Consider the following 24,399-nt stretch of genomic DNA (forward strand, 5'->3'; position numbering starts at 1 on the left):
ATACAAAAAAAAATAATAAGTTCAGTACTCAAGTAAATTTACTTTGTTACTGTCCACCACTGTAAATAATTCAATTAAAAAAAACATGTGAATGTTGGGGCTTGAACTGAGTTGTTTGATAAGTCGGCTGTGTAAGGAGTGTGTAGTGCTGTCCATTATCTATAGCAGCTTGTGTAACGTCCCTCTCTACACAACCAAAGTTAAACAGAGATTAACTATTCTCTATGGAAAGTTTGTACAGTATGTTAACCTTGTCCGTATTGAATAAATGAGATTAAAACAAAGCAGGCTGCCACTGTGTGTGTGTGTGTGTGTGTGTTTGTCTGTTGGTAAAACTTAAAGGACAGAAACTGACTTTTTTTTCAACAAATTCTCAGCAGAATATAAACTTGTACCAATTATTTCCATGTCAGGCTATCTACATTTTAACAACTTCTATTAAATGATTACCTTAATGTATCCACAACATACGGTAAATGGTCAGAAATGAGTTTAATTGAAACCATTCAAAACAGTTGTATAACTGATGTTACTGATGTGGGCTTTAACCAAGCAGGGAGGGGGGGCTTAACAAGAAGTGTTAAATGTTCAGTAAGTGGAATGGTCAGTTTAGCTAACTTCCTGTCAGTTGCTGCAGTTAGCAGTCCCCTCGCTCGTCCCTACGTCACCACATTAATGCACTGCGGTCTTCAAGCAGCGAGTTATCTAGCATCATCTCATATCCGTAAGTGTGATAAAACATTATAAAAACCATCAAAACAGACATTGGGAAGGATTTTTACCTGCTCTGCCATTGTGTTTGTAGCGTTCTCTCTTCTGATTGGTTATCAGTAGTGGGATCCCCGAAAAGTTTATTTGCCGATTACATGCAGAGCGGGTGACTGAGAGATCGGCTTTATGAAACGCGCACACTATATAAGTGATCACTGTATGAATAAATAGCGATTTAACACTTATATTAACATAAATAAATCGCATACTTCACCTTTAAGTGTAGGCTCCAGCATTTTTGGAACCTTACCCATCTTGTGGATTCAAGTCAGGAAAAAGAATCAACTTATTCACCAAGTAGATTGAATAAAAATCACACAATACTTTTTCTTTTTAAAGGCAAAATGATTTTTTACTATACATATTGATTTTTAACAAAGCTTCTGCAAAGGTAAATAAAAACTCTCGTGTTATATATTTTTTGGGGGGGGGGTTATTTGGCCATTCCGGAGAGCCAGCTGAGTTTGAATAAAGAGGGCGTTTCTTCCTCCTGGTCCGTGAGCTGTCTGAAGAGGCTGCCGGGTCTGAAGCGCTCACTGTCTGCTGTGGAGGAGGAAGAGGATGAGGCCTGCTGGAGGAGATGGGGAAAATATCAGATTTCAATCATTTTTAAAAAGGTGCTACGAGGAACTTTTTAAATATTTCTGAAACAGTCAACAATTGTTCCGCTTATGATCATAAATGACATGTCACAGCAAACGAGACCATCAGTGCTGCCAAGAATGCTATTTTTAGATAGTTTTTCTTAATGCTTTTGTCATGGGTATACGCTCACCCAGGAACAACAGCTGGCGTAGTAAAAACACTAATGCTTTTGTCCAAAGGGGGTGCAAGAATGAACACAAACGGAAAGTTCCTCGGAGCACCTTTTAAGCGAAGCCAACATACACCATTGTCCATTGAGACTGGTAGAGCAATAGACAATAGACAATGGTGTATGTTCATGCTGATTCATCGATCCAGCACTGTCATACCAAGCTCCTCTAATGCCATTTTCCAAACAAGAAAGGCAGAATTCATACATACTACTTGGTTTTACAAGCTAAGAATTAATATTCTTGGTTGGAGAATTTACTAATTACATTTTTAATTTTCAACAAACATTTGATTTTGTATCCCGTTATCTAAAACTGCAACAATACAATTTCCTCACATTAAAGTATGTGTCGGTCTGTCTTTCTATCTACATGCATGCATGGCCAAATGCATGCACTCACACACACACACACACACACACACACACACACACACACACACACACACACACAAAAACACGCTTATATACACAAAAACACACCTACATATACAAACACACGCCTGTATACCACCTATATACATACATATGCTAATATGCACACAAACACACATGGCTTACTTGCGCTCAAAAACGCTGGAAAGGCAGGGAGCGTAAAATACATCATAACCCAGGGTGGAACAAAACAATGAGACAGAAAAATTAAAATTAAATTATGTAAACAATAAACATATAAAACAGAAACACCAAAAACTCAGTCATAAAGCAGCTTCAGACACACATGACTCACCAGTTGAAGAGTTGGTTCACTCCTGGAGGCCGACGTGGATTTACGGACATTTGACATGCTGAGAGGCAGCAACCCAAACCTGCACAACACAGCAGGCAGTGGGTTAGGGAACAGTGCTGTTATTATTATTTTTTTATTATAAGATAAAAGATTAAAATACAGATATATATATGATCCTGTCAACCAATCAACGGACTGCAGTGTGTAGCTCCACCCTTTTAGGACGGCTTGGTACCCCAACGAAACGGTGACCAAAATAGTTGCAGTTGGGTTTGCTTATTTGGTACACTTTCCAACTTTTGACAGTGGAAAAGCAGATAAATGTGTAAATGTCTGACCTGATCTGGCTGCTGGCCAGCGGGAGGATGTTGTAAGGTTCCTGGGAGTTCACACTAGTGCTCCGTGTGGTAAACTGCTTCTCTGAGCCCGTCAGCAGCCCCAGCAGAACCTGAAACACACACACACACACACACACACACACACACACACACACACACACACACACACACACACACACACACACACACACACACACACACACACACACACACACACACACACACACACACACACACACACACACACACACACACACCACCATAGACCTTTAGTCAACAGTAGGAGACAGATGCATCTGAACAGTATTGGACAATAGGCATCATTTCATGTGAATTGAGGTTCTATAATAGTTTATGTTAAAGGTCACCTATTGTTCAAAATGCAATATCTCACAGTGTTTTAACATTAATATGGTTCCCCGTTGTGACTAGAGACTCCCAAAGAATGAGAAAATACAACCCTCTCTTTTTCTCCACCTTTCTGAACCTATGTTCAAACTGACCTTTTCCCCCATATGATGTCACAATGGGAGAAGCCCATGAAAATGAGCCTAATATGTGAGCTTTAATGCTTCTATCTAACTACAGCTCCACTGTGTTTATCTTAGTAGTGTGTGTGTGTGTGTGTGTAGTCGTACCGCGCTCCTCTGGGACACACGGTTCAGGTTGGCGTTGAGCGACGGCGTGAACACGTCCAGGTCAAACGGGTCGATGAAGCTCTCCAGCCAATCACAGACCTCCTGGAATCTGGAGACACACAACACAGTGTCTGTGAGCTTTCATAGATCTTCTTTATTTACATATGAAAACAACTAAAGTATAGGTTTAAAAAAAAAAGTATATCATATCATTTCATAAAAGGTACCTTGGGTCTTGGTGTGATCGGGAGCTCTTGCCCTCCTCCTGTCTGCTGCCCAGTGTGGTGTTGAGGTAACGCAGATCAAACAGCAGCTGCAGGGCTCTGTTCTGAGTCATGGGGAACACACCCTCCTGGGATGATAATAATAATAAGACACTTTATTTATACAGCAGAAAACAAGGTTACAAAGTGCTTCATACGATTCAAAACAGTACCGTTGATTCAAAATTAAAATAGACAACAGGGCATTGAACCCTGAAATACTAAGGGAATATATATATATATAACAAAAATGGAGACACAACGGAATAAAGATCAATACATGCATGTAAATTAATAAATACAATTCATAACAATCATGTTCCGAAAGTGAGTGAGTGAATGTTTGCGTGCGTGCGTGAGTGAGTGTGTGTCTGTCTGTGTGTGCGTGCATGCATGTTTGTGTATGCTTGTGTGAGTGTGTCTACCTTGCTAGCCTCCTGTTGCGTGAGGCTCTGGTAGTGGCTTAGTGCCTGAGTGAGACAGGCGGTGAGCAGCTCCTGCAGGGTGGGGCGTGGCAGAGCGTGGCCCCCCACCCGGTTCACCTCCACACACAGCTGGAACAGCAGCGACTGCACCGACCACGACGGCTACACAACACAAGACGGGTTCACATCACAGCACTGAATGTATGCAATATATGGACAGACATACTAGAAAAATGAATTACAGGTTCTCAGATTCAAGTTTCAAATTCATCCAGACACTTTCAGGAAGAGCAATCGAGTGCAGATCAAGGATGTGGATCTGTACCTATACTAGTCTATTCAAATTCAAGTTGATCCGTTGAAATTTTTATTTTATTTTTATAAGATATATTTTTAAGTATTTGAACCTTTATTGACATTTGAAAGTAGAGAGTACAGAGTTGAAGGGAGAGAGAGAGAGATGATATGCAGTAAAGGTCCACGAGTCGGATTCGAACCTGTGACCACTGTGACAAGACTGAGCCAATATAGTACGTGCTCTACCCACTACGCCACGGAGCAGCCCCAGTGACACATATTTCTACCCTTAGCAATAAGCGATCATTGTGCTTTCTGTACGCGTTATTGTTGTGGCAGTGTTTGAGTGTCTGACCTGGACTGGGAGACGGATCTTGGATGTGACGCTGCTCCCTGACTCTGCCTCCTCTTGTATCTCCAGGTCTTCCCAGTGAGTGGCTGTAGTCAGGATGGCTCCGGCTGACTCCGCGTGCAGCTCAGAACCAAACTTATCCAGCAGCACCTGGAAGCATGAGCACACAGTGTTACTAGACAGGGTTCTAGAACCATTTCAACATCATTTAAAAAGGTGCAGTCAGTGATTCTGGAGAATGCTTGTTGTCAAAATCAGTGAATATCTCACAATCAGTTACAGTATATGTCCAGTACTGTATGTGTGCGCTGGATAAAAGAAAATGGTGTTAATACCTAGCCTAGGCTCTGTTAACAGGCATGTTGCAAGCTATGGTTGCCCGCCTTTGTTTACATACTCCTAGGCAGTATATTCACAATAGATTATTTTTCTTCAGTGCACACACAGTACAGACAGGTAGCGGATCGTGAGTAAATATTCACTGATTGTGACAACAAGCGTTCTCCACAGTTTGAGTGACAAAACAATGTTATAGTTCAAAGATTCACTTTCTAGTTTTTGGTCTTCAAACTGCATTTCAATCTTCAACACAAATTGACACAGGTGGTCTCCTGTAACCGTGCCGAACCGAACTGTGCTGCTCAGTGGGAACGTGGCATGAGTCTCTACCAAGCAGGATTCTACACCCCTCCACACACTCTACATAAACAAACAAATGTACATTTTCTCAATAAACATCAGTATTCCTGACCTTGGAGAGAGTGGAGCTCCAGATGCGGTAGGCCTCCATGCTGCAGGTGAGCAGCTCCTCCTTCAGCCCCGTCCACTTGGCCTGGGCCGCGCTGACCTCCATGTTGGCTCTGGCTTTGCCCAGCTTCTTGCCCTGCCTCTGGGTCACCTTGGCCTCCACGCCGCTCTCCTTACCCAGGACGCAGTGCTTGAGGCTGGGGCAGAGTTCGGCCATGGACTGGCAGAGGCGGGCCATGAAGAGCACTGCGGTGATGCTTGTGGGCTCCGGTGAGGCCGCTGCCGTCAGCTCAGAGCGGATGGAGGAGAGGACGCGGCGCACACAGGCCAGGCAGCCCTCACGTAAAGCCTCCTCCACCGTGGGCGCGTCGCTGAAACGGTTAAAGGAAGAAGAAGAGCTTTCTGTAGGGGCAGAGGAAGGGACCGCGCCGGGTAACGAGTCAGACTCTGTGGACAAGAGAGAGGAAAAGATTGTCACTGTGTTTACGATGATAGTGTGATTGTGATAACACCGGTTCTGAATACATTGACTTAATATGGCTGTATTGAAACAGAGTCAGCCATGATAGCTGCATATACACACAGCAGGGCTTGAAAAAGTAGAGTCATTGATTCTGGAGAACGCTTGTTGTCAAAAATCAGTGAATATCTCTTCATGATTCGCTACCTGTCTTGACCAGTTTACAGAGCCTAGGCTGTGATATAACGCTGTCTTTTTCTGCAGTGCACCTTGCTGTGCATGTAATCAAAGTCTCTGTCATCCCCTTCATAAGCACAACATAAAGTTTGAACCTACTTGTGTCCTGGGCGGGGAGGTAGTGCTGCAGGTCATCCAGCCTAGCCTTTAGCTTAGCGTCCATGGAGGAGCAGAAGGTCTGCACTGCGGGGGTGAGGGCCTTGGTCTTCATGGCCAGGCTGCTCCTCTGGTGCTGAGGCCCCCTCTGGCCCACGCTCACCCAGGCAGCGTCGCTCAGCAGGTCTCCGGCTGACTCCGCCCACAGGAAGGAGGCCACGTCCAGCTCAGACGGGGCACACAGGCCGGAGCTGTGGCCCTCCACACCCCTCACCGCTAAGGGCAGCAGCTGCACAAAGGCTGAGGAGATGGCTTCAGTTTCTTCTTTGGTGATGGCCTTGTGGAAGGAGGGAAAGATTGGAATATTACAATATGTTTAACTTTCAGAGCATCAGCATTATTGAAGAAGGGCTGTCTGTCGCTACTGTGAGATTGGACCAAGCCCCAACCACAGAGTTCTACCAGCATCCAATGCGGAAGTGACTAAAATTGCAGTTCACCGAGTGGCCACTAAGAGGTGGTATCAAAACAGAGCAATTTCTCATCCCATGTTAAATAGGCCGTTTTCACATCATTATAAAACCTATTTAAAGCCACTACGAGTAAGATGGCACGTTTGCGTCTCCTTTGGACAAAAGCGGTAGTATTTTTACGACGCCCGCTGTCGCAAAGCTGTTTTCTAGCGCGTGCCAGGCGCGCGAGTGTGAACTGAGAAGGGCGCAATATAGTGCATGTCCGTGTGTTGAAAGTGTGAGGACTCTTTTCGGCTCCGTGAGAGTGGTTTTGACACTGCATCAACTAATGCCAGTCACTGCCACACACACCTGATTGCAATGAGTTGATGCAGCAGTGTCACCTAACTACTCTCTCTCACGGAGCTGAAAGACGTGTCCTCACTCACCATAGATAGTAAGGTCCTCACAGAAAGCGAATGAACGAGAGATGGCAGTTAGTATGGATCACTATGAGGTAATGTGTTTGTGTTGTTGATGTAAATAATGACTATTTCAGATAATGGTTATCTGATGATGGTGAAGCAAAGCAAACTTTGTACCAACCGCTCATTCATTTAGGAGTAAACACTGCAGTCTAGTTTCGCTCTCGTGAAATTGTATACACGTTGCTTGGCAACGCCCTCGTCCCGCCCGTAGCCTATATCACTCTCCCTTTTAGCGTTTCTTAATTTTTCATTTTTTTCTTTGATGGTTCAGCCCCGTTATCAGTCATTATGACGACAAATAACTGTCTCAAACAAGGCTCCCGCTCCCCTTCCCTCACCTGGAGGGTTAGGCTTCTCAAATCACGTTGCTGCGCCACACTGAAATCTGCGACCAGTATGGATATGTGACCGTAGAACCTGCACGAGCGAACCGAAAATCGGACTGGGTGTGCGACCAGACCAAAAGCAGTAATAAAAACTTTTTAAAAACGTCTTTCTTTGCACTGATGGTCTCGTTTGCTGTTAAAGGTAATTTATGATTATCAGAGGAAACATGAGGCTGTTTAAAAGATATTTAAATGTTACTCGTAGCCGCTTTAAGACCTGGTACAAAAAAACAGCCTTCCCGGCATATTCCCTGTAATGTTATTATGTCTGGAGTTGGTTTATCGTTTATTTTTAGCTGAGGCCTATACCACCTTAAACAGTGACAAATGATTATGTCTTGTTTAATATTTTGTTTAATAATTTAGCCATACATCTACTGTTGTTGCTAGAAAAATTCACTAAACACTAGGAGAGCCCTGACCTGCAGGCGCTGCACAAAGAGAGGCTGGAGGAAGTCTTCCCAGACGGCCAGTGGAGCCTCCAGCAGCCTAGTGCAGACTGTGCTCCAGTGCTGACTGATGGAGTCACAGGACAGCAGCTCCCACACTGCGTCTCTGATGGCTGCCAGGCCCTTCAGACTCCTCACATAGACCAGCAGCCCGCCCACACCACGGCAGATCTCCTCCTTACAGCTGAGAGGGTCACAGTGTGTTGAAACAGTGAGCAATAGAAAAATAAATCAATAGTATTTTTTGCACTATGAGTGCACACAGAACGGACAGGTAGCGGATCTAGAGGGGATATTCACGTTTTTTTAACAAAAAGCGTTCTCCAGAATCATTGACTCCACCTTTAAAGGCTTAAGTTAATAAATATCCAATATAATGCACATACCACAGTTAATATATTTTTATGAATTATATATTTTTCACATTAAAAGCCCTCCAGCAAAAGGAATGAATATGTCTACTGAATCACTCAAAGGCATTCATTTGAAACATCAATGTAGCATATGTTCATTTTACTATATCTCCCAGCGCTTATTAGGAAAAAAACTAGTGAATGAAAACAGTAATTCTGTCTATAAGGAGAAGGTAATTAAGGCGTTTGCAGGTACAAGAGGGCAAGCAGATATATAAAGAGCTAAGCAGTATTGTGGTCCAGTTGGAGCTTACGTAGCTATCCACTGCTGCAGTGTGTCTCGTAGCTGCTCTTTCTGGATCGGCTGAGCCAGGGTGCGCAGGGCGGGCTGGAAGCCTGTGATGGAGGAGGGCAGGTACTTGAAGCAGCTGCCTGGACTCATCTCCTCCTGCAGCACCCTCCTGCCTTTAGCTGAGACAGACACACACAGATTGATACAGTCACTGTTGTGTCATCATTGTACTTCTTTGTATTAAAATATCAAACTATTTTCACCTCTTCTTCTACCAATAATAAATCAGTTCTGAAACATAAAGATGTCAAACAAATATGTAATGGGCGTGGCTTAGTCTTTTTACTAAGATAAATATCCATACACATGCTTAAAAATCATGCTAAAACTGAGCTCCCTTTTACATTTACTTGCTGTGTGTTTTTTTTAGTTATAAATTGCTAGCTTTGTTTTTAAAAGACCTGTCCTAAAACAAGTACAGTAGTAGAGTATAGTAACAAGCATGCCAAAAATGGACATTTCTGAGCGTAACTTGTTCCACAAATTACAATACATGCAGTGTCTATAGTTAAAGCCTGATAATAAAGAGAGTGCAAATCGAGCCAATACAGCAGCCAACAATTATTAGGAGGGGGGGACCATTCCTTTCTAAGACCATTTTTTAAATAACAATAATCGGAAATAGAAATCATTGACAGTATCCTGACTGTCTGTTTACCTGTGGTGGAGGTGACGTTCTCCAGGATAGAGAAGAGCATGCCACAGCCGAGCGTTGCGTCCGCCGGCCGGCTGCCTCCGCCAGGCTCCATGTAGAAGACCGCGTAGGCCTGGAACAGAGTGGTGACCAGCAGCTCCACCAGACTGCACACCTGGGCTTTGATCCCCGCACCTACCACACACACACACACACACACACACACACACACACACACACACACACACACACTTATGTTGAGACATCTAAGGAATGATGATACTGCAAACTAGATTAGGAAATAAGCAGGTTCGGGGTAAAATGCCCCTGAAAAAATCTGAAATCTCTTTTTTAATGCCCCGGTAAAATAGCGAATTCATTTTTTAATGGTTGTCTATTTATATGCATTTCCATAGGCATCAGTAGTATATACTAGTAATATTTAGCAATCAGCATATGTTGCTCTGCTTCACAGCAAAAGCCTTCCATGAACATTTGTTGTCTCATGCCTGTTGTGTCAGAAATGTGTTATGGCTCATGTGTCATAAACAGTACAATAGCTAGTAGCTAGTAGCTACCATGCTGTGGCTGGTTGAGCAGGTGATGTATGGAAGCCTTGCGGGCCAGTAGGAAGTCGTTGAGGGCCTGTCGTGGTGAGCTGTCCTCCAGCAGCATGGTGGACACCAGAGCCTCTGCTATGGCCTGGTCTGACACAGCCCGGCCCCGCAGCAGAGACCGGCTGTCCTGCAGGATGGTTGCCCTAAAAACAACACACACTGGGGGTCAGCTGTCACTCATTGAGCTAGTCTGGTCTAGTGCATGGGGGATCAATAACTCATTCTTATTACAAGGGGTGTGAACGTTAATAAAAAATTCTCAAAAGGTACACAGTAGATTAAAATGTCACGTGAATACAGTTTGAACAGGTGTATTGATAAAGTTTGGGCTTTTTACTTCTGAAAGCTTTATTGCGCTTACTGACAGTAATTACGAGCATAGTTCACGTCAAGTCTGGTAATGTTTATGTGTGCGTGTGTGTCACAGTCACGCACACACACACACACACACACACACACACACACACACACACACACACACACACACACACACACACACACACACACACACACACACACACACACACACACACACACACACACACACACACACACACACACACACACACACACACACACACACACACACACACACACACACACACACACACACAGGTTGAACAATTCCTTTAGAATCCCTCTCTTCCAGTATAAAATGTACTTGGTAACTTTGTAGTCATAAAAACTTCCCGGTACCTGAAGTGTCCGGTGGTGGCTACTTGCTGGACCAGGATGGGGAATGTGGCCAGCACCGGGCTGTAGTGCGTGGCCTTGGAGGTGTCTAGCTGCAGCAGCCGGTGCAGGTGAGAGCTGAGCAGGTAGAGCTGGGTGGCCTGCAGGTACTGACACGCCTCCATGGAGCTCCAGATACGCTCAGGGATCTCCAACAGCAGCTTGATCTGAGACGCCATGGTGTAGAACTTCTCCTGCCACTGACTCTGAGTCTAGAACACACACACACACACACACACACACACACACACACACACACACACACACACACACACACACACACACACACACACACACACACACACACACACACACACACACACACACACACACACACACACACACACACACACACACACACACAGTGCATGAGTATACATAGTGTTATACAGACAGACGTTCATGTAGTTATAATCAGTAATGTTATAGTGTGTTAGAATTTTTAGTTTGCGATGCTAAATAATCACATATGAATTTGATTCCGCTGGCTATCCACTTCATGGAGATATGTAGCCAGTTTATGTATATATATATTTTTAAATACTATTCCTCCATGTTCCCCTGCATATCAGAAATAATAAACAATTATCAGAATCCAAGCATTGTATGAATCCACAGGGTCTCTTCAGGAATGAGTTGGCATACAAGTGATCCACCACCAGCAGCCATTATGATAAACTTTGGCAGCTTTGTGTAGAGGAAAGCGGTGATGGGTTTGTTGATGTTATGTTCAAATCAGCGATTCTAGAAAAGGCTCGTTTTCAAAATCACTTTTTGTCAACATCAGTGAATATCTCCTCACAATCCGCTATCTGTAAGTAGTGTGTTTGTGAGCTGAAAATAAATCCAGTGTCAGAACTCACAACCTAGGCACTGTAAAAATTTGGTGGGGGACCTTTGTTTACATAGGCTACCCGTTTACAGAGCCTAGGCTGTGTTAACACCAGATTATTTTACAGCCCACACACAGAATGTACGGGTAGCTGATCATGAGGAGATATTCACTGATTTTGTCAACAAGCATTCTCCAGAATCGCTGACTTCACCTCAACCTTTGATTGAGTGAGTCTGCTCTGTTCTACTAATTCATTGCCACACTGTCAGATGACGTAGTGGCTCTGAGTTGACGTAGCTCATCCTCATCCGGCTTTGACGCAGCTTTAAACACCACTAGTTAGCCCATAATGTCACCTGCTGCTGTGTGCCTGCGCTCCTGCCGCCTGCTTTGCCTCCTTGCTTGAGACTGTGGCAGTACTGGTGCATGTGTTGGACGGACTGGACCACGCTCTCGGAACACTGCCTCATCTCTCCGATAGTGTCCGCGGCGTCTATGAGGTCTCTGTATCGCTCCCCGACCATCTGCCGCAGCTCCTCCTTCTTCTGCTCGATCTCCCCGCGAACAGTGCGCTCCACCCGGCGTATCTCCTCCGTGTTGAACCGCTCGAACAAGGCCGCAGGGTCGGTGATCTCCGACACACGGACCGAAGACACTGGATCCTCCGCCATGGCTACTGGGCTGACTATACTACCGCTGCTGCCTGCTGTCAATTCACAACAAGTCCAGCAACCAACCCGGAAGAGGAGAGGAGAACACTTCCGGCTTCCACGTAAAGAGTTTTTGGTATGAGGTGTTCATTGGTCGCTGGGACGTTTCTTGGGTCCCGCCTACTACACTGCTCAGCCAATCAAAGCAGCTCAAACTGTAACATCTTCGTTGTCTTATTTGTCCCTTTAATTTTAATGACAATGCTCGAAGTAACACAAAATTACCAAAAATAAAGATAGGCTACTTTTTTCAAATAGATATTCATCTTATTAGTTGTATAGGTATATAGGTATATAGGCCATATTATATTTTTTTTTTATTATCATGTCTTATTTTCTATGAAGTGAAAGTGGTGAATATTAAAGTTTTAAAATGAGAACTTTCAAATATGTTTTTTTATTTTTCTTGAAACCTCTTTCGTATCTGCCTTTGTGCTTCCTTATCCTGAGGCCAAATGTAAACAGAAATGTGCTCAAGGTGGGAAAAGTGCCTCGTTTGTTTGTAGTGTACCTGCAATTAGTCCAATAAAGATAGCCTAATTATTGTTCATAGGCTAATTATTTTATTTTTAAAGCTGCCAAGTAATCTACAAGTACCCGCTACTTGTGGAGACATCTTTTTCTAGATTGAGTGATGTAGTAGCCTATTTTAGTTCCGTATGGAGTCATGCATCCTCTCCCTCGCCATTCATTATTCTGTTAGAACCACAGATAGTAGAACTGACGGCGCGCGGCAGGTTTATTTAACAACGCAGTAACAGTTGGTTCGGATGAGTGCGTCAGTGTAAACAGGAGCGTCAGGTAGACAGACCTTTGTACCCGGAAGCAAAACTACAAAACAAGCGATACCATTTGCAGGTAAGCAGCCTCACCTCAGTATTAAGTCAAAATAACAATTCACTGTATAGTTTAGCATATAAGGATAAAACGTTTAGGCCTAGATGTAATTGTAATGTTATTGTCAGGTTTAATTTCGGAAAACTTTTATTTGGAAGAAGATTAACTAGTGTGGGACTATTAATGATGGGAAATGATTCTGGCTGGTAAGTAACCTTACCTGTCAACACAACGTAAAATGCAGAGATTTATTTGGGGGAAATAGCAGGATACAGAAAATGCGGTGTAATAAAGGGATGTATTATCACAATTTTCAAGTTCCGCAAAAAAGAATAGCCCTAGTAAAAAATGCGGCTTATTATGTAGTCTAATGCCGCCTATGACTATACCAGTGTTAGATGTTTTTAAATCTTTCCTGTTTCGCACTTTGCTTTTTAAATAGCAGCCCAGGTGTTACTGATAACATTAATGACCACGTTAAAAGCCATGATGTAACAGAAACAAATGAAGCATTATTCTGTTAAAAAACGCTTTGTCTTATCTTCAAGGAAGCAATACACCTGTTACCTGGCAAAAGGTTCACTTCCTCCTACCTTTATACATGTGACCCAAAGAACAATGGGGACATCTAGTGGACACTTGGAGTCATACACACACATACATACATACACACACACAGACAGACAGACAGACAGACAGACAGACAGACAGACAGACAGACAGACAGACAGACATTTCATGAAAATAGCTCTCATTGCAGTTTGCATTCTATGTAGCTGCTGTCTTTCACATCTTCAAATAATAATTAGTGACATTACAGTCAAGGTTGAGTTTAAACAGTAGTGTGTGGACACCTATTGAGATATGACAGTCCGACATGCAGATAGTACAAAATGTATGATAATCAGTGTTCTGTGTCAAAGCTCATTTTAAGTCCCATGTTAACTCACCAGTTTACAGAGCCTAGGATGTGTATTAATTAACACAAGATGTTTTTTTCAGCACTGCACGGACAGGTGATATTCACTGATTGTGACAAGAAGGGATTTTGACAACAGGCCTATAAGTATGTGCTATGACGCTTGCAGTGTTTATGAATCAAACTATAAAGTCCTAACCTCATATGGCAGAGAACTGTTCTCTCTAACCTTCACTCTGTGTGTGTGTGTGTGTGTGTGTGTGTGTGTGTGTGTGTGTGTGTGTGTGTGTGTGTGTGTGTGTGTGTGTGTGTGTGTGTGTGTGTGTGTGTGTGTGTGTGTGTGTGTGTGTGTGTGTGTGTGTGTGTGTGTGTGTGTGTGTGTGTGCGCGCGTGCGTGTCTGTGTCTGTGTCTGTGTGTGTGTGTGTGTGTGTGTGACACAGCGATGGAGCGCAGAGACGTCCAGGAGGACTTGGAAAATCAGTTCAACGATGTGGTCTCCCGGCTGCAGTCCAAACAGTTCTTCCAGTCAGACTGGGACATCGCCTCGTTTGCAGTCTTCTTCATCTTCATCGGTAAACCATTCATAATAGAAAAGCCTCACAGCTGTTATACATCCATTATTCAAACACCCTTTTGTATTGACAGCTATTATAATGTTGTGCGTTTGTGTGTCTGTCTGTCTGTCTGTCTGTCTGTCTGTCTGTCTGTCTGTCTGTCTGTCTGTCTGTCTGTCTATGTGTGTGTGCTTCTGTCTTGTCAGGCATGATTCTGTTGCTGATCCTACTGATCCTCATCCGCTGTTGTTGCTGCTGCTGCGATGACAATAAGGTTAACACACACACACACACACACACACACACACACACACACACACACACGCACACGCACACGCACACGCACACGCACACGCACACGCACACGCACACGCACACGCACACGCACACGCACACGCACACACACACACACACTTATAATGATAGCGGTGAAAGAAAATGATTACTGATTAACATTTCCTCCACAGCCTCGCAGACGGAAAGTGGGCATTGAGAACCTGGCTATGGACCACTGACAGCTCAACAACATGATGAACCAAGAATCAGCCTTTTAGTTTATTGGCTCCTGAAGCTTTTTACTGTCACCAGTCTGTGACCAAATGAATGTATTTTGCACATAGAATGAATTGATGTTCACAAGCCCTTCTTCTACCTGTTTAATTTGCTACCCACGTATAGAGATCTAACACACATGATCTTGTTGATTATTACTGTTTGCTACATGGAGATAATTTGAAGGATTGCACATAGGAGGTGGAATGACTGTCTGTGTGTCAAATTCAAGTTTTTTATTTGAAGGTTTTAATAATAATCACATAAAATGATCAAAAATGTGTGTGAAGGATGGTGTATGAAAGGGTTTTTATTTTGTCTTTTAGTACCAAATAAAACTAGTGAATACTATTTTCACTGTTTGATCAAAGCCGTAGTCTGATTTTGTCTTTTATCTCTTTACATGCCACTGTTTGCAATCTCATTCTACAATTTTAGATCTCTGCTGGTTCTTTATCAATTGACATGAGACACACATTTTCCTTTTATTAAAAGGTGCACTATACAGTTTCAGGGGAGGGGGATATGTTCACACATTTGCAGAGTCTGCAGTTAGTTTGCAAACTTTCTTCTCTACATGTAATAGTTAAAAATAATTCTATAATCAAAAACATAAAACAATATATATTTTGAGGAACCTGGAACCAATCATACGACTAGAAATATGTTTGTAAACCAAACTGTGGGCCCTGCTGCTGTAAATAACAACAGTGAAACAGTAACTTCTCAGGAAGCTTTCTGACTTCAAACATTGTTCCAGGGATCACATTCATATTCAGTAATGAGAATATACTTTAAAAAATGATCACTTCTCTGACACACCCAAAGTTACACAGTGCACCTTTAACTGAGACAACTTAATGTGCAGCTTCACTTCAGTGGGAAACAAAGGTCAACACAAACAGCTTGTTGTTTAGAATATTTTATTGCACATTTATATCAGATAAATAATTTCCATTTTCCTATGATAGGCAGCTTTTTTTTTTAAGGATTATTAACACTTACTGGAATGAATTCATTTGTTCACGATTGGATTAGTGTTTGTGGTTCACAGAGAAATCAACAACATAGAGATAGGTGCAACGACGTGTAAAAATAAATATGAACAGATTGCAGACACAAACACTTGAATTGAGGATTACATCAACACATAAGACAAGTAGCTTATATTTAGATATATATAAATCTGTGTTCAAACAGACAGGGAATGTGTGTGTGTGTGTGTCATTTTCAATGAAACAAAAATAAAATAAAGCACTGGTCCAGCTCTGTCCGCCATTAATGCCACGTTCCTGTCATATCAGCGTTATCAAAAATGACCAGATTCCTACTTGTAAATAATATTGTTCAACATCAACATCCGAGTGGAAACTATCACTGAACTCTGACTGAAAAACCAAATATAAAACAAGACCTTCTGTGCAATTAAACCCAAATTCAATGCATACTGTATGGGGTTGTATTGTCATAGCACCCGACTCTGTAATCATTCAAGTATCTTGATGAATGAATCGTGAATCTTTTTTCCCCATCTCTTCCATGTGGACCGGACCCTCATAAACATTGTACACTAACTGCCCTAGTAGTGCTAATGCTAAGATGCTAACCGTGACTACAACATTGGCTGTGTTTTTGAAAAGCCCTACTAACGTCCTCCCTCCTACATACTCAACATGTGTATACTACATACTGTCAACTTAACGATCGATTGTGTATGTGAGGTTCGTCGGACCGTTAAAGTGTACAGAAGCAATAATTTTTTTTTTACTTCCGTGTCGTTTGAAAAAGACGCAATGCATTGTGGGGCGGTTGAGTAGGAAAAAGTAACCTATCGATCCATACACAAAATCTTCCCGGAAGTAAGTACTCATCCGGGCATTTCTCACCGACACAAACTCGCATACACAACCACAACATACTCAAATTGACGTCAAAATTAGTATGAGTAGGACGATAGCGGGGCTTTTCGAACCCAGCCTGACTCTTAGAGCTGCCTAGTCATCTAATTACTTCACACTTAATGACTTTGAGATGAGAACCAGATGAATACTCCGAACATTCTAAAGTTTCTTCAACATAAACAAAAAATATCATTCTAATAATAAATTAGCAGCAATCACATTATGTCATTGAGAGGTTCAGTGCAGGGATGCAATACACATTAGTGAAATATCAGTCAGTTACACAACTGAAGGGGGGGGATGGCAAACATGGATATGTGTCGGGGGGTTTTAATGGCCTCCTTCAAGCATATCATGCAACGATTGAAACTGAATGATAAATATATATATTTTTATACGTATATACAAAATAAAATGCTTTTCCAGGACGTGCCTTACACTGTGTGGTTAGTCTGTGGAGTGACGGATTAGAACGGTCTGTAGTTCCAGAAACTGGAGAAGACAGAAATCTACAAAAGGAAGGAAGGGTTAGAAAAAAAAGTTACATTAACACACAGTTACACATGCAGTTATTTTATTTACAACCTAGGGCCTGGGCTAATAACTGAAAACCAATGGAAACAAATTATGATTCCTCAAAAAACAACAGTTCAACGGGTGGGCATCCCATGAACCAATAGGATCCTTACATCATGCATGAGAATCACGTTTTGGTTTAGTTGTGTTCCAATTGAGATATTGTTTAACATGACATTTTGAAATGGGAATACACTTCTGCAACCAGAAGACCCTCCCACTTAGCAACTCTGCTGGCATAGTTTATACATTCATGAGTACAGCTTTAAAAGGTGGAGTCAGCGTTTCTAGAAAATGCTTGTTGTCAAAATCACTTTTTGTCAAAATCAGTGAATACCTCCTCATGATCTGCTACCTGTCCGTACTGTGTGTACGCTGAAAAAAAATCTGGTGTTCATACACATCATAGCATCTGTACACTGGTATGTAAACAGAGGGTATACAAACAAAGGGGGGCCTACTGTAGTTAGCAACATGCCGTATACAGAGCCCAGGCTGTGTATGAACACTGCATTCGTTCTCCAGAATGGCTGACTCCACCTTTTAGAAGTCACGTCATATTAAGAACAATCAAGGCAGAATGTATTTCATGTGTGAATACCAAGCCCCAACCACAGCGAGGGCTACTAGCATCCAATGCCGAAGTGACAAACATTGGAGTAACTTTCGGTGGCGGTTTCAAAACAGAGCATTTTCTCGCTGACTCCAATGTTAAATATGCCGTTTTCACAGCATTATTAAACCTATTTTAGGCCTGGACCAAAACACCATTCTAGTCTATATGTTTAGTTCATATCTCCATGGCAATGTATTATATATTACAATATTTTATATACTATCTATGGTGAATAAGTAGAGAGTTGTATCCCCACCTTGTCTTTGAGCTGCTGGCAGAGCTGCAGGGAGATGGTGAAGAACACCAGCGTGTCATTGAGCCAGGGAACCACACACTCCACTTTGTGAACATGGCTGACCTCAAAGCGGTTGTTGTTCAGCTCACTGTAAAGGATTAGAGGAAGATAGATTAAATGTGTGGCTGTAGTGCAGTTAACATTCCTGCAAACCATGAATGTCCTAACTGTCACTGATTCACAAACTGCCATTGAAAGCCAGTGTAAACAACATGGTCGGAATTTCCTCATTTTAGAGGCGCGGCTGCTTTGCCTTAGATGACACACACAAAAGGCCATAGAGTTAAATCAGATGATTTATGAGCCTATGAATAAATAAACTTTACTCTCTGCAAGAATGAATGACAAAAACACAACAATTGTAGTAACTCTCAGACAAAGTAGAAGCAGAGCTGTGATTAGTCCAATTCAAAGTTGAGGATTTGTATTGTAGGGAATTATTTTCAATCCGAACACTTGAACGTCTGTGACTGACCGACAGTCACGTGTGTGTGTGTGCGTGTGTGTGTGTGTGCGTGTGTGCGCGCGTATGTTTTTGTGTGTGTGTGTGTGTGTGTGCGTGTGTGTGTGTGTGCGTGTGTGTGTGTGTGTGTGTGCGCGCGTATGTTCATGTGTGTGTGTATGTGCATGTAAACTCAGCCACACATAAAAAAAGGATTAACAAGGAGGTATTTTATGAACTTTGAGCCTTATTAAATCAGCTCAGCCTTTTTGTTTTTATGTTGTGTTTGATGCTGCTGTGCGCCGGGGCAGAACTGAGGCTTTGAGGGCAAACTGTTAATGTTGTTCAGTAGCAGGAGGAGGGAGAAAAATATTCTTCTTCACGGCCAGAGAGTAGGGCAATGATTGGCCGTACACACAGAGAGTTTTTCTTAGTTTAAGTATAATCAGTAACTAATATGGATGCACTTTACCACTTACAACAGAGCTTTTACATGTATCTATTTATACTCAGTCTGCACATTGTCATGCCTTTGTATTGTATAATTTCAATATCTTTAGTTTACTGCATATTGCACATATTGTAAAAATAAATAAATATTCATATTGCACATTTCAATTTATTTTATTTTAGACACACACACACACACACACACACACACACACACACACACACACACACACACACACACACACACACACACACACACACACACACACACACACACACACACACACACACACACACACACACACACACACACACACACTAAAGAAATGAAGGGGGACTTACAACATTGCTCCAGGGTTGTGCAACACTGAGGTTCCAGCTGGTCTGAAATTCTATCAAGACGAGAGAGACACATCATGACATCATCAGTCACATGACTGTGTGGAGCTTCAGACAGTGAGGCAGTAACAGAGTGCTAACCTTAGTAGTATAGAATGTGTTCTAACCTTAGTGGTGTTGGGAGGCATCACATGGAGCTGGTACACAGACAGACACAGTTTGCTTAAGTTGATGTAGAAGTTGACCATCACATCCCCCGGCATGGGAGGGGAGAACATTTTCTGGTGATGGAAGGAGACAGAGGAAAAGGGCAAACAGAGGAAGAAGAAGTATTGTCAATTTCCATCAGGAAAAGGAGAAATGCAAAGTGTTGTATTTGCAATATGTTTGCTGTGTCTCTGCTGTACCATGAGTCCGCTGGTGGCCAGCTCAGGCAGTGTCATGGCGGCGGGCGTGGTCAGGCGGTTGCGTGCTCGTGTCAGCTGCAGCATCACTGCATCCATTAACTAGAGCAGAGAGACAGACAGTGTGTCAGGTTGAAGCAGTGAGCTGTCTGTGGGCCATGTACATCTCTACTGACTGGACCAGCACACACACCTTATTAACCTCGGCCCCGGTCTTAAAGCTGTAGCTCTCATCATGGCTGCTCAACAGCTGCAGAGCCTGGCTCACGTGGTTCCTGGCATCCTGGATCTAAAGGAGCAACACAGACAAGACACAGACCCAACTGTGAGAGGGATGAGGCAGGCAGAATTCTAGCATTAATATCATTTGCAAACAAAAAGCACCAGCACCTTAGCCTGGTATTCCCAGACGTGCCACTAGGCGCTGGCAAATTCAATTTGCTGCGCCTGTTGGTCTGGACACTCTCCGTTGAAGCTTTTTCAAAAAGACCAGAAATTTGGGCTCACGTTTCAATTGGTTCTATCTAATATGGGCGCGCCAGAGCCCTTTGTATGGTACTCTGGGGAGGACGTAACCGGATGACGACAGTGACGTGCATGCGACGTCGAAGCCGTGATAGTAAACATCAAATATGGCTGCGGATATGTTGTGTGAGTTTGAGACTGCTTTGGCCTCGACCCTTTACGATTTGGAAGACGGCACTCAAATCTTTCATTAGCAAGTAAGTGGAATGTTCTGTTTTGCCGACCGACCACGGCAAACATTTAATTTAACAGTTTAACAGCTGTTCGCTAAACAAACGGGGCTTACGTCACCTTGTGCATCGCTCTGATTGGTTGTAGTGCTATCCAACTGCGTGCAGTGGCATTTGAAATACACGAGTAGGAGCCGCCCCATGAGTTGGAAATTACTATTGATCGTGGCCAGACCCTCTATCGTTCAAGATATCAGGGTCTGGATTTCCAGGCTACCAGCACCTGCCTTTCAAGAGCGTATTAAAAAGGTGCTACGAGGAACTTTCAGTTAATGTTAATTCTTGCACCCCCTTTGGACAAAAACGGTAGTGTTTTACTGGGCGAGTACTGGTTCCTGGGTGATAATACCCATGGCAAATGCATTAAAATAAAACTATATAAAAATATCATTCTTGCACTGATGCTCTCGTTTGCTGTTACATGTAATATATGATCCTCAGAGTGAGAACTGTTTCAGAAATATTGAAAAGTTCCTCCTGGCAACTTTAAATACTATTGCTGTTAGTAATGCTAAATCATTTGATTTGTTAATTTGTAGTTTTTTTATTGAATGTTTTGCATTTGTATACGTCCAATATTTAAATGAACACATATGTCACCTTGGTGTCAATGAAGTATAATAAAAAATAATAATAATAAAAAAATTAAAATGTAAGTTATGTTTCCATGGCTGCGGTAGCGTTGCAGTGTGACACACTGTACCTGCTGTAGTTTCCACTGCTTGTCGTCTCTGAACTGGAAGTGCAGCACCTGGCTGCTCTTTGCAACCTTCAGGTTTATGTCCTGGAAATAAAACAAAGCAAAACATTAACGAGGGGACACACACTTCAATGGCAAATCTAGCATTTTCATTTGACTACGAGGAGAACACACACACACACACATACATAGGCACACACACACACACACAATAAGAACTAGACACACTCACGGCCTGAGTCAGAGTCTCTCCCTGCAGAGTCAGCACTCCCTTCACCTGATCGATGCTGCAACAACACAGGCAGCGTCACCACGGGAACAAGACACAGTGTGAAGATTACAGATGACCAGTACATTCATTCAGCGTGTCAGCACATTTCAAATGATCCATCACTAAGCAGCTGACAGCCATTTATTTCACAGTAAGACAGTTCTATGGAAAACACCAGCTAGCTAACCATAGTAAAGCATGCATTGTGGTCACAGTAAATAGTAAATTATTAGTTTAGCATTACGTTGAGCTCCCCAAGATGAAGTTCTCCTGTTTGAGTTGACTCTCCAGCCCGGCCGTCGGCATGGCGAACCGTCTGGAAGCCTCCTGTAAGGGCCGGAGAGAAATCACTGTTAGTATCAAATGTAAATCACAGTGTTGTGATGTCACGGCCTTTTTTTTCGTTGTTTTTTAAAGATATTTTTTGGCATTTTTCATGCTTTAATGATAGTTTTTTTTGGGAGAGACAGAGGTGAAATGGGGCAGAGAGGGGAGTGACATGCAGAGAACGAACCCGGGGGCGGGAATCAAACCCGGGTCTGCTGCTGGGCCCGGCCCGGGGGGGGGAGGACGCCCTACCAACTGAGCTAAGGGCGCCCCCTGATGTCACGGCCTTTGAGTTAACATTGTGGATTAGCAATTCAGCAAACGTTATGTTTTTTTCCGATTTTTTATAAATGTATTTCCCGTCTATGATCCAATTACAAGGGGTTATATTTTTGGGTTTTCTGTGTTGAAATCAGCATGGTATTTTTGGTCATTCTTCTGACCCACAATCCAGTGAGCAACAGAAGTGATGTCACATCGACAGAGCGGAAAAACAACCAGCGACGTTTTTAGGAAATAAATAAGTAAAAGTATGTCCCAGTTGTAGGCTTTCTGCATGTAAATACCAGAGCACTGACTCACCCTTCAAGCCACACACATGAAAGCTGAACTTTTACCTTGAGCACATCCTGAAGCTGTTTGAGGACTGCGTGTACTTCTTCTTTAAGGAGCCAGTTGAATTCTTCCTCCTGCCAAACAGAACACAGGAACATTGAATACTAAAGCATAAGGCGTTTGTTTTCAAAATAGACTTGGTGGGAGCGGAAGAAAAAAATCAAAAGCAGATGACTAATGGTCACTCTTCCTTTTTTCCTATTCATGTTCTGGGGATGATAATGGCTCCTATTTTTATATTAGGAGTAGGAGATTCTTTGTGACCTTGACAAGGGTATTGCTCAAAAATATACATATGTGCAATGGCTTGAAAGTAAACAGATTTGTTCTTAAATGTTCACAGTTCCACAGTCTTACAGTAAAAAAAAATCGTTTAATAAATACTCTAAAAAGCAGTGTGAGGTAGACATAAACATATATCAACAGCAGTCCGACAAACACATTCAACTCACATTTATTTCAACCTGTCAGTAACAATCACCCAGCTAACACTGCTGTGCTCTCCAGTATCTCCAGCTACTCCTGTCTTGTGATCATTCAGTAACCTGATGGTTGCGGGGATAAAAGAGTGGGAGTACCTCACTGTTCTTGCCCTGATCGTGAGCTGTTGATGATGTGTATAGGCCTATTAGAATCTTGATGGGATTATATCTGATTCCGAGGTGGATGAGTTTGAGTTTAGGAATAATTGACATTGGATTGGGTGAATGCAGGGGGTTCAGTAGCTTAATTCTCTCTAATAAAAACATTTCAGAGGCGTATTGTGATGCCTTCACTTCCTCTTTGCACTCCGTTATATTTCATTATAATACTAGCATGACAAAATAGGTAGGCGGCTACACTTAGCCTGTAATTCATCACAGTTGACACGTTGCTTTCCTTATTTTGAATTTACACAAATGTTTGGTGTCATTAACAGGAAAAAAACGGCCAAAATATGCAAATAAATATAGGACACACTTTCACTTAAACGCTTTAGCTTCAGTTAGTTAGTTACATATCATGTTGCTATGACTATCAACAGGGAGACTACATGCTATGTTTATGTGGTGTCAGAAAGAGTTAGCATAGAAAAAAAAATCATCAACATCACGGAATGACTGCGACACACTGCAGTGAACGTTAGCTAGAGCACCAAGATGATGCTAACAGCTGCTAAATGTCTCTAAGATATCAATTACAAATTCTATGTCATGTTAACGGGCGTCTCGGTCAATAAGCAGATAGCCATAAAGACAAGAAACAGCTTACCAACACGGCTCTCTCCACCTGGCTGGCCGCAGTCATCTTGGGCAGCTCGGACACTGATCTCTGTCGGTTCAGCATTTTGAGCAGTCAACGCAAACAAAGCCTTGATTTTTTTTTATCAGATTAAAACCATTGACTGTATGCTTAGTTAAAACACTGGCGTATATTTGGAATGAAGGAAGGTGCTTTAGCCAAGCGGATGATATGCTGCGTTCAATGTCAGGAGACAACGCAGGAAAGAGTCAAATCAGCGACAATAACATATCAGAAAAAACGTGTTTGGAAGACACGAGCTGCTGACATGAACACAATGTCAAAGACTGAGAGCTAGGAAGCAGCAAGAAATGTATTTTCAGATTTACGTCTCACGCATTTTATAATAATAATAATAATAATAATAATAATAATAATAATAATAATA

At 42.5% G+C, this 24,399-nt stretch overlaps 3 protein-coding genes across 7 annotated transcripts; 1 reads left to right on the forward strand and 2 right to left on the reverse strand.

Moving 5' to 3' along the window:
* Nucleotides 1–1,107: 1,107 nt before the first annotated feature.
* cog1 (component of oligomeric golgi complex 1) lies at nt 1,108–12,190 on the reverse strand. 2 transcript variants are annotated; one of them, XM_080043377.1, is made up of 15 exons: nt 11,823–12,190; nt 10,596–10,843; nt 9,861–10,042; nt 9,307–9,477; nt 8,611–8,767; nt 7,917–8,127; nt 6,172–6,505; nt 5,380–5,822; nt 4,632–4,778; nt 3,980–4,141; nt 3,519–3,643; nt 3,292–3,400; nt 2,654–2,763; nt 2,316–2,394; nt 1,108–1,339 (listed from the first exon to the last, which is right to left on the reverse strand). In XM_080043377.1, the coding sequence occupies exons 1-15, from the start codon at nt 12,135–12,137 to the stop codon at nt 1,205–1,207; spliced, it is 2,928 nt and encodes a 975-aa protein (XP_079899503.1). In that variant the 5' UTR covers nt 12,138–12,190; the 3' UTR covers nt 1,108–1,204. The 2 variants fall into 2 exon arrangements, with proteins under 2 accessions (XP_079899503.1, XP_079899502.1); XM_080043376.1 differs by having other exon boundaries at nt 1,108–1,342.
* Nucleotides 12,191–12,976: 786 nt separating this feature from the next.
* Nucleotides 12,977–15,400, forward strand: smim22 (small integral membrane protein 22). 4 transcript variants are annotated; one of them, XM_080044694.1, is made up of 5 exons: nt 12,977–13,034; nt 14,016–14,079; nt 14,374–14,505; nt 14,694–14,761; nt 14,955–15,400. In XM_080044694.1, the coding sequence occupies exons 3-5, from the start codon at nt 14,376–14,378 to the stop codon at nt 15,000–15,002; spliced, it is 246 nt and encodes an 81-aa protein (XP_079900820.1). In that variant the 5' UTR covers nt 12,977–13,034; nt 14,016–14,079; nt 14,374–14,375; the 3' UTR covers nt 15,003–15,400. The 4 variants fall into 4 exon arrangements, with proteins under 4 accessions (XP_079900820.1, XP_079900822.1, XP_079900819.1 ...); XM_080044696.1 differs by lacking the exon at nt 14,016–14,079 and having other exon boundaries at nt 13,015–13,034; XM_080044693.1 differs by lacking the exons at nt 12,977–13,034; nt 14,016–14,079 and adding an exon at nt 13,074–13,219.
* A 757-nt stretch (nt 15,401–16,157) lies between these two features.
* On the reverse strand, nt 16,158–24,119 carry rogdi (rogdi atypical leucine zipper). Its single transcript, XM_080043394.1, has 11 exons — nt 23,982–24,119; nt 22,733–22,804; nt 22,033–22,115; nt 21,750–21,804; nt 21,521–21,601; nt 20,256–20,351; nt 20,066–20,164; nt 19,826–19,939; nt 19,662–19,711; nt 18,389–18,515; nt 16,158–17,449 (listed from the first exon to the last, which is right to left on the reverse strand). The coding sequence occupies exons 1-11, from the start codon at nt 24,054–24,056 to the stop codon at nt 17,408–17,410; spliced, it is 894 nt and encodes a 297-aa protein (XP_079899520.1). The 5' UTR covers nt 24,057–24,119; the 3' UTR covers nt 16,158–17,407.
* Nucleotides 24,120–24,399: the final 280 nt, after the last annotated feature.

Source organism: Ammodytes marinus (assembly GCF_949987685.1).
Source record: "Ammodytes marinus genome assembly, chromosome: 16".
NCBI lineage: Eukaryota > Metazoa > Chordata > Actinopteri > Uranoscopiformes > Ammodytidae > Ammodytes > Ammodytes marinus.

Excerpts from the sequence above, each read along its gene's own strand:
- cog1 (XM_080043376.1), bottom strand. The coding sequence starts at position 12,137 with ATGGCGGAGGATCCAGTGTCTTCGGTCCGTGTGTCGGAGATCACCGAC. Across the intron at positions 8,768-9,306 it reads GAACGTCACCTCCACCACAG|CTAAAGGCAGGAGGGTGCTG; the intron begins GTAAACAGACAG and ends TGTCTGTCTCAG. Across the intron at positions 4,142-4,631 it reads AGATCCGTCTCCCAGTCCAG|CCGTCGTGGTCGGTGCAGTC; the intron begins GTCAGACACTCA and ends TGTGTTGTGTAG.
- smim22 (XM_080044693.1), top strand. Across the intron at positions 14,506-14,693 it reads AGTCTTCTTCATCTTCATCG|GCATGATTCTGTTGCTGATC; the intron begins GTAAACCATTCA and ends CTGTCTTGTCAG. Across the intron at positions 14,762-14,954 it reads GCTGCTGCGATGACAATAAG|CCTCGCAGACGGAAAGTGGG; the intron begins GTTAACACACAC and ends TTTCCTCCACAG.
- rogdi (XM_080043394.1), bottom strand. The coding sequence starts at position 24,056 with ATGCTGAACCGACAGAGATCAGTGTCCGAGCTGCCCAAGATGACTGCG. Across the intron at positions 21,805-22,032 it reads TTCATCTTGGGGAGCTCAAC|CATCGATCAGGTGAAGGGAG; the intron begins GTAATGCTAAAC and ends GTGTTGTTGCAG. Across the intron at positions 20,165-20,255 it reads CCGGGGCCGAGGTTAATAAG|TTAATGGATGCAGTGATGCT; the intron begins GTGTGTGTGCTG and ends TCTCTGCTCTAG.